Raw genomic sequence first — 10,173 nt, forward strand, 5'->3', positions numbered from 1 at the left:
AATCACTGAGCATTTAAATAGAAGTTGCAAAACTATCACTGTTTTTAAATCTGTTTGGTGAAATATATGCAATATAAAATAAAACTGTTTTAAAGTCCAAAACCTCCATTTACATTGTAAAAATCCAGGAGCACACGCTGCAGAGTAACCGGGTGGTTTACATCTGCAATCAAAATCCAAATTGCCTGTAATCTGAAAGCCGTCTTTTAAGGTAAACCCTTATCTACGGTGAGACTTTGCTGAAGCTCTGTCTCAGAGTCGACCTTAAAATATCGAGTGAGGTCCAAATGACACATCGCGCCTGGTTACAAAACATCTGGACAACAAAAGACTTGGAGGAGTTTAAAGCGAGGCAGCTGTGAGGCAGCGCAGCAGACGGACTGAAGCCTTCAACATGAACGCTGCTCTGGTGCTGTTGGTGTCGTCACTGCTGGCCGCAACGGCAGCTCAGTCCCACGACCACCACGACATGGCCTGGGTCAACGGCTACCGCCAGAGCTTCAACTTCCAGTGTGCCCACGGAGAAGTCGTTGTGGCCATCAGGAGCTACTTCAGCGAGGCGGACGGCATGGACCGCCTGTGGACGTTTGAGTGCCAGCCCACCCCTGAAAGCCTGGGGGAGCCCAGCGACTGCTGGTGGGACGACATCAACCGTGGTGGGTTGGAGTGGTGGGTGACTTATTTACCTTTTTACCAACTGCTTTCCACTTTCCTTGAGTTTAACAGCTGTGGTTATAGAATGTAAAGTGCATTTAAAGTTTAGATATGATGTACGTTGGACTGATTTGATTTTTAAGAATCCAAGCAAGTTGAATTTCATTAGTTTTCCTGCAGCACAGAGATGAACTGTTTATCTCACTGTAAACATCACACATCCAACTGGACACAAACCCCACCGACATCTGGCTTTTGTCTTCAGTGGGGAAGTTTGCAATCAGCATTCATTCCAGACAAACGACTGATGGAAACATGACAACGGGCGAAATAAAACTCATCAAGAAGAGACTGAATAAGATCTAAAAAAAATAACCAGCGTAACATTTCCTGTGTCTAACTCTGCTCTCCGACGCGTTCATGACATCAAATGTGACACACGAGGAAAAACCCATCAAGGCGTACTCATTTACTGGGAAAGGAGTCTATCGCCAATCTTTGTCAGTTTTCCCGCCTTTAAAAGAAGCTGCATTTACTCTCTAACCTCGGTGGAAACGGGTTTAATTGTCTTTGTCGACAGGGATTTAATCAGCAGATATTCAGAACAGTACAGTCTCCAGGAAAGTGTTTTGGCATTGTACGTTTCTGAAACCAGTTTAAAGCAGTTTGCAGAAACGCACAATGCCAATAAATGTTCTGGCGACTGGGATCTACAAGAGAGAATAATAAACAACAATAACTCAGAAATGCACTGAAAGGAGTCAGATTACACACGTACAGTACGTCTTGTGGTCTCTCTAAGTCTCTGCAGCTTCTCTTGTGCTGCACTGCAGCTGTTGGTTTGTTCGTCATATAAACACTTCAGAAGGACATTCATTACATCCATGTGGAAGCCACGTCACACACACATCTTTGGACCAGTTGTCTGTCATTGTTCCAATCAACAAGAACACATACTGATTCCTTTTAAAGCCTGATTTACAGAGTGATGTGGTTTCACCGGACATACTTCGACCAACAACACAGGTTGGTAAATGTCACTATTAGCAGACAACATCGGCCCATACGAGGCGTCTGTGTGGAGTTTGATGCTGAAACTGTTGTATGAACAAATCCACCCGTGTTGTTGGAGCGGAAGATCTCCGGTCTTCTTCTGGAGCACAAAGAAAGATCAGCTGGAAGCAGAGGAAGTCTCTGGTCACTTAAAGACCAGGTGGAGCTCATTTTACACCGCATGAACACGACGAACTCTGAGACACATTTCTCCACGTATGCATACTTCAAACAAAGTATGGAAGGAAGGCTTCAAATGAAATGAGACGACTAAAACCAAACCAACTGCTTATTGTGTCACAAAATGGTCAAACTATCGTACTTTATTGGACTTATTGTTCATACATCGTACAGAGGGCTAAATACGATAATTATCATATATCTGGAAATGCTGATATTTTAGTTACTTTCATAAAAAGTTGACTTGTGTCCACAGAACCATGTCCTCCCGGGCCTGCGTCACCATTCAACATGTAATCTATGTCTTCCTCTGACAGATCCTGGGAACATCTTCCTCTCTGGGGAACTTAACAGGATTCGGCCAACAGGCCAATGTCCAATAGTTCTTCAGAGACGTTGTGTTTCATGGACCACATGTTACAACATTTTCCTGGATTTTTTGGACTGTCATTGACAAAAACTCGATCAGTAACAATCTCACATAAACCTGCTCCACTAACGAACTGCGCAGGAAGTTTGATCCGATTAAAGGACTTTGGATCAAACTCTAGAACACCTGATTGTTTCCTGACATCTCCGTGTAAACAGCAGCTTGAATCACACGAGGAAACGGCTCCAGGTTACTTGTTGTAACTTGGAGATCTTTTCATCTGTGCTCTTTAGATAGATTAGGAGTTAAAGTCGGTTGCACCCAGCTTACTGATCCAAAGACAAACACTCTATCGCTGCCACGCCTGCCTCTCTTTAATATTGCTGTCTGTTTGAGTTACAGCAGTGAGGACATTACCCTGCAGGGAAACCACCCCCGCCAGCTGAATGTTGCCATGACAAACGTCTACACATGGTGCAGCTCCTGCTGCTTGGACCTCGTAATGTTGGATGTTGTGGTGACAGCGAAGTGTATGGGTCATAAACAAACAAACTGTCAACAAACAGTATTTACTCCCAACAACATAGATGCATTTTCTCTTTGTCTGAAATGTTTCAACTCACGAAACCTTTCTGCAGAAGAACTCCTGCCGTCATTTTATATCTTTCTCTGTCCTTCATTGTCATACATTTAAATGTACATGATTAAATCACTCTTGTTTGTCTTTGCAGGACTTCAACATGCACTCGCAACGGCCTGGTAGCGGGCGTACAGAGCAAGTACTTTGAATCTGTTCTGGACCGGGAATGGCAGTTCTACTGCTGCTATTACAAACGCCGCTGTCCCTACTCCTGCATGTACGTTCTCACAGGGTTGTGTTACAGGAGCAGCTCCACAATTTTGGGAAATACGCTTATTCCCTTTCTTGTCAAGAGTTAGAAAGGAAGATCGATACCACTCTCATATCCGATTGTTTAATCTGGAGCTGATGCCACAGATGGTTAGCCTAGCTTAGCATAAAGACTGGAAGGAAACAGCTAACCGTCCAACGTTATCAGCATCTGCTTATAGGTCCTGTTGGTGTGAAAATAAGAGAAAATTAGAGATCAATAAAGTACGTCTTCTTCTTCTTCTTCTTCTTCTTCTTCTTCTTCTTCTTTACAGAACCTGTAAAGCTCACTAAGTTATACACAACTTTTGTTTAGTCAAACCTAAACCTCCTGGTTTTACAGATATATTTATGTGCCTGACTATTAGCCATGATGTTACTACGTTGTCTGACGATGAGGTTTCATATAAGAACAGAACGTTTTTGTTGCATCACCTAATAAATATTCATAAACTGAGCCTTCGCCATAGTAGTTTTTGTAATGCACTGTAGTTCGTACCTGTCCCACGAAAGCAATTTGTATTTGTTTCACATTTTTGTGATCCAGGAAGTATAACAGTGCAAAAGTCTGCACAGGTAGGAGGTCGGCTGGTGGATGGATCTAAAACAGGACTTTCACTTGGAGACCGCTGACTTCCTCCCGTACCTGAAGCACTGACTTATTTTCCACATGACTTCCGTAGTTCAACTAGAACTTCAAACTAGAATGTTTTTCATAAACGTAACCAAGAGTTTTTCTGGTTAAACCTCACTAAGTTGATTCCTGTTAAGACAGAAGTTTATTTTGAAAAGACTAAGTGTATCGACATGCGTTACTGGACATTGGTAGGAATCTAAATCTTGGCAAGAAAGTAAATAAGTGTAGCTCCCACAATGTCCAACCAACTCACCTCTGTTGCTTTCCACAGGAGGACCACTGAAATCCCCGAACACTACAGAGAAGAGGCCGAGCTGGTGGTCCCGAGCTATGGATACTTCATCCGCGGTGCCCAGACCACGTTCAGTGGAGTGCTGAGGTTCGCTCACAACATCTGTTTCCCAACAGCTTCTGATCCCATGAAGCAGCCGTAAAGAAATTGTTGAAATCCTTTCAGCTGGAAGTAAAGATCTCCATAGTGAAGCCTGAAGGGACCAGAATTTATTAGCAGGCCAAATAAAAAACAAAAGAAACAATAAAGTTTGATAATTTATGATCGTTGAACTGACAGGATTTTCTCTTGTGTTTCAGAGATCGGCAGTGGAAGTACATCCTGTGCAGAATGACAGACTTTGACTGTGAATTTGAAAATTTATAAGCAGTTTTAACTAAACATCCATATTTACTCTAACATGTAAACAAAAACATAATAGTGACATTATACATAACTGATATGATTCATGTTTTCATTAAGGTTTTTACTTGTGTTAAATGCATCAGGCATGTGTCTGTATAACCACTGTTTTCTAGTCAAGCACGCAAAAAGAACGGCGCACGTAAATGTTAAACATCAGCACTGAGGCTGCGTTGCACCAACAAGGATTTCAATCATGTTGCACAAACTATAAAACTATCTTAAATAAATTAAACCTAGCTTTAAATGTCTGTTTAGTTAATCTACACTTAGATTGAAATGTTATTGTGTTGCACCAAAACTTTGAAATGTAAAATATGATCTGATATTATGCACCGTTGATGAGCAACAGCAATATTTACATACTCCTAAATTAACACACACACACACACACACACACACACACACACACACACACACACACACACACACACACACACACACACACACACAACATATAGCACACATCAAAATTGGCTACAACATTAACTTTTAAACACTTGAGGAAGTTCAACTTTTAAAATGGCCGCCTTTTCAGAAGGATTCAGCAAAACAACTAAGTTCTTTGAAGAGAGTTACGGACAGATTACATTTTCTGATTACAGATTCAACCCAGTTGAGTTTTATGTTGCTACATTCATTCGGGCAACAAGTTTTCTCGGGAGAAATGAGAGCGTCTTTAGGCTAACTAACTGACCTTTAGCTAGCTAGCCTAAAGCACGCGTCTTTATTTTCATTGGTGTAAGCAAGCATCTCTTTATTGATTTAACTCTTTTGATCGTGCAACAGAGCTTAATTTTAAATCTACATTTACTCATTTTAAACCTGGTTCTGCTAAACGCTGATTAATTTAATCCTAATCCTAATGAATCCTCGTTGGTGCCACCAGCCAGAGGGTCTCCCATGGAGACTTGGGCTCCACCAGAGACTTTGGAAAGTGTTTTCATTCAGTGGCTGGAGGAATTGGAAGTCATCTGGCAGCATGTGAAAGTGGTTTTTCCAAAACAAAGCGGATTATTTGATGCTGTGGTCATGGTGGTGGAAAACACTGAGTCAGGCTCCAACATCTCTGAGTGGAGGCCAAACTAAATGTTTTTTGGTTAAAGCATTTTAACGGTTGCACAAGCACTCAGTGGGCTGCAGGGTGTGACTGATTGGGATATTGTCTTGGAGGCAACACAAGTGTGTTTGTGTTGCAAGAAATAAAAAGACCTTTCAGACTCACTGGCAACATGAGCTTCGTGTCCAACCTGCTTTCAATTGACTTCACATCTCGTTTATTGTACTGGAGCTCATGTAACTATACTGTGTGGAAACGGGATTAAAACCATCCCGATCTTTTGATTGTCTTGTAAAGTCATTTGTTTGGTGTTTCATTCATTCAGCACGATGACAAGAAATCAGTTTTGCATGTTTGGGGAACAAATCAAACTGGAAGGGCACTCAGATCTCCGCCAAGGGTTTGCAATGGTTAATGAAAGTGAACCCCGTGATTCGGATCCGGTTGATAAATACTGTGAAGTGCATCTATACATATTATTTGGGAGGCCAATATAAATAACAGTTGAAACTAGCCATCCAAATAATGTTAACAGACAGTTTACAAACAATTTCTTAAAGATTTACAAATCATTTAGTTGGAAGAATCTGAGCCTTTAGAGGCGAAATCCATCTTTTAGTGTCCGTATATTGATGGTGGATTACGTTACAGGCTATAATCCAAAATCTAATAGAAACATCTCGTTGGCTTTTTGTCAAGTCAACCAGCGTGACGCTAACTTCAGCGTTGGTCTACTAAAATACGCCATCCATGCACCACAACAATTTTTTAATTGAGAAAATAATCTCTGTGGCAAACAAAGTTTACACATCAACACTTTAATGCTTTTGGAAGCGTAAATGCAATCAGCAGAAATAAGAAGCCAACGTGAGGCTATAAAGGAACGGCAGCAGGTCACATGACTTGTCACCACCGCTAAGCTAATGGCGGCTAATGTTAGCAGGATGACGTTTCGTCTCATTTAGCACCTTGCTAGCAACCAACGTTATTAAGACAAATAGAAGCTTCAGAAACTCAAGAGTTTAGTATTTACTGACGGGCTTTATGTCGTAGAACCACAGACTTTATTTCAGGCATCTAACCAAAAACATATAAAAAAAACGTCGACTTAGAGACGAAGGAACTGGAAGAGCTAAAATTCAACTAATTTGTGGGTTTAGGACTCGTTCCTGCAGCTCTTTATGAACAAATACTTGTTCATAAATAATTTACTAATGTAATCAGAATGTAATTGTTATCATACAGATAACATTTACTATGTCTAAACAAGTTATTTCATATTCCTGAAACTAATAATAAAACAAGAATGGCATTTCAGAGCGCAGATCTCCACCAAGGCAAATGATGCATTCAAGTGCTTCTCGGATGGTCCGGTTCCTCTAGTTGGAAAGTCTTTGTTCGTGAGCTTTAGGTCGTAATGTGGAAACAACATGGACGCTACAAAGAAGAAGTTTTGTATTTTGTTGCTCTGAGCGTTTAAGCAACAAGTTCTGTTTGTTCGTTGTTCCGACTCGTTTCTACGTTACTCACTATGGAGTATGGAGTATGTGATGTTTAAAGTTACATATAACGATATTTAATAAACTCTTATGAGCACATCTGAAAACAAAGCTTGTGGAGGGAAAGTGTTGTGGGAGAAAGGATAATCGAGCTATGTGAGAGTGTAAGTCCTCCAAAAACACAGAGAGGATGAAGTCAGCCATGACGTTATCAACAGCTCATTTGAGCTTAACTTGGCTGAAGGCAAACTCAACACTGCTTTGTTATTGCCATAACACGCTGCTGGAGGGGTCTGACACCAGGGATTACCTGACCAACAGCAAATCACTTTGTTATTCACCTGATAGTTTGCCGGATATACAGTGAAGGAGGAAAACGTATAGTAAACAAACGTGTCTAATGAGTTATTGTTACTTTTACATTTTGTGACAGAAAACTTTCCTTCAGGGAGCTTGTATACATTATAAATGTATGCGATGTAAATACACTGAGGCATAAAGATTCCTTTTTGAATTCCCAACTCAAGGTCTGCTTACTTTATGTTTAAGTAAAGCTTTCTTTCTGATCATATGAAGTACGAACTTCCACGCTTCACTTTTAAGCAACTAGAGACAAGAAGTTCAAAAGGCTTTGAAGTAAATCATAACAGCGACAGTGTTAAAGTCAACAGATGTTTCTTCATGACAACTTTTTATAAATATTTTGTGTCCCCTTGTAGTTGTTTTGTGTCTCTTTGTAGTCCTTTAGCAACTCTTTGTAGTTGTTTTGTGTCTCTTTGCAGTTGTTTTGGTCATTTTGTGTCTCTTTGCAGTTGTTTTGTGTCTCTTTGTCGTTGTTTTGGTCATTTTTAGTCTCTTCCCGGTACGTGTCTCCTTGAGTGACTTAGTCACTTTGTGCTAGTTCTCCTTCCTCTTGTCTGAAAAGGATCAAGCAGCATTTCTTTACGAACTCGACTCTCCAAAGTGCTGTTAAAATCTATTGGAACTTAATGGAGTGAGCTGGGCGAAGGTCAGCCGGCTCGCTGCACCGTCTTGAAAAGAGCTGGGGACTGGGCCAGTAGCTTTCAGCACTGTTTGTTTATGGCAACGGCTGTCCCGGGGCACAGGGCCAAACACCGCAGCGCGACACAGCTGTCCCCCGGGCCAGCGGACGGTGGCGAGCCACACGCCTGCCGAGGCCTCCCGCCCTCAGAGACCCGCTGTCTGTCCCTGTGGTGGAGGCCACCGGGAGTATCTGTGCTCCCAGGGTCCCAGAGTCCCCGGCTCAATATCCTCTCAATATCACACATCAAGCAGACCTTTCATAGGAAACACTTTGTGATGAACTGCATTCATAAAAGGAAAGACATATAAGATAATAATTTCACTGTCAAACAATGAAATAATACTTAAATAATAAATTCTGTGTAGCGAATCTATGAACATATCAACCCAAATAATGTTTATAGATCCACTGCACAGCATTTATCAAAGATACAAACATCATTTATTGTCATTATACGACGACTCAGATTTGCCCCAACAAAAAAAAGACAGAAAATTATTTTGGTGGAGTTCAACCATTTACAACATTAAAATAACAGTTTACAAACAATTTATTGGATAATCATTAACAAATACTGAATATAGTTTATAAAATGTTATAATGTATGCATCAATAAAGTTCTAATAAATTGTTAATTAAAGTAATCAGAATGTAATTGTTATCGTATCGTAGAGGCGTTCCCGTGGTCAGGAACTCATTGTTTACGTTTATTCCGACACCGCATGAAGCCATATCTCGCAATGTTTACAAATAATTAGTGTTCCCGCCTCATGATTCTCCCTAAAACCAAGTTTCATGAAAATCAGAGCAGTAGTTTTTCTGTAATCCTGCTGACAAACAGATAAACAAACCAACAAAATGCACCGAAAACATACTTTTTAGCTTTACTAACATTTAGTAAACCTTATTAATTATCATTTCATTGTTTGTTCAGCAAAGTTTTTTCCATAATCAAAAGTTCAATTGCCTGCAAGTGTCTGAACGCATTTTAACCATTGAAACTGTGTTTAAAACATGTGTCTCACGTCGTTCTTTTGCGTTCTGAACTGCGCAGGCAGCCCACACCATTCACTAACAAAGTTAGTTTTTATGAAGAGCACACTGAAGGGCCGACCGCGAGGAAGCCTGAGCTGGTTAACACCGGGGGGATAAGATGTCCCGCTCTATCCTCTCCCCTCTCCAACACGTTTCATTACAGCTGGATGAGAAGCAATCCTTTCAAAACAAAAGTCACGCCGGCTGTAATTAGAGTTTATATGCCGAGTCACAAAGCTATTAAAGTCTCCTTACTGCAATCGCTTTCACAATCTGTAGTTATCCACCATATAATCAAGAGCTAAGTATACATGTATCACAACGAAGCCCCAGAGAGGAAAAAGGATTTGACTTCTGATGAAAACCTGCTACTGTTGAGCATGAAATGTACTGTATGTCTGGACTATTACTATTTAAATAGATCCTAATGCAAACTTTAAATATTGTATTAATGATGAAAATGCACATAAATGAAAATAATAACACAACATGTGTGATTATTACCTCCGACAATGAGGTTATGTTTTGGTTTGTTTGTGTGTCAGCAGGATTACTACTACAGACTCCATGTTCATTAAACTTTGTGGAAAGGTGAAGCACGGGCCAAATCCAAATCACGGGCCGGATACACGCTTTATTTTTCACCTGCGCTCTCTGAGTGCCCTTCTAGCTGTCTTTGTAGTATTTTATTGGCCAGCTCAGTATCAGACTAATGGGAATGTCATCCATAAACAGACCAAACCTTCCTGGACAAATTCAAAATGTTAGCTGATGGTGCGAGATGAAGTTATCAAAAATCATTTTTAGGGAAGAAGAATGTCTGTAGCTGATTTCACGGCAAAGCACTCAAATGTTGTCGAGACATTTCACTCCAAACCCAACCCAGAACGTTTTTTGCCATTGTACGTTTCTACAAAACCACGGATACGATGAATGTCATTTCTAAACCAGAGAAAACGTCTTTCATATCAGCCTCCTATCACGCTTCCAGTATCCAGATCGGTAGGCAACAAAACTACATGTGACTCTAACGCTACGTCACTGAGTCACATGACGT

General features: G+C 40.7%; 1 protein-coding gene across 1 annotated transcript; it reads left to right on the top strand.

The window, feature by feature from the left end:
* Positions 1–353: 353 nt before the first annotated feature.
* dpt (dermatopontin) lies at positions 354–4,918 on the top strand. Its single transcript, XM_029429972.1, has 4 exons — positions 354–669; positions 2,989–3,114; positions 4,055–4,162; positions 4,375–4,918. Exons 1-4 carry the CDS (start codon positions 395–397, stop codon positions 4,439–4,441), a joined length of 576 nt encoding a protein of 191 aa, XP_029285832.1. The 5' UTR covers positions 354–394; the 3' UTR covers positions 4,442–4,918.
* Positions 4,919–10,173: the final 5,255 nt, after the last annotated feature.

Source organism: Cottoperca gobio, chromosome 4 (assembly GCF_900634415.1).
Source record: "Cottoperca gobio chromosome 4, fCotGob3.1, whole genome shotgun sequence".
NCBI lineage: Eukaryota > Metazoa > Chordata > Actinopteri > Perciformes > Bovichtidae > Cottoperca > Cottoperca gobio.

Coding starts and splice junctions, on each gene's coding strand:
- dpt (XM_029429972.1), top strand. CDS start 395: ATGAACGCTGCTCTGGTGCTGTTGGTGTCGTCACTGCTGGCCGCAACG. Junction 670..2,988: donor AACCGTGGTGGGTTGGAGTG/GTGGGTGACTTA, acceptor TTGTCTTTGCAG/GACTTCAACATGCACTCGCA. Junction 4,163..4,374: donor ACGTTCAGTGGAGTGCTGAG/GTTCGCTCACAA, acceptor CTTGTGTTTCAG/AGATCGGCAGTGGAAGTACA.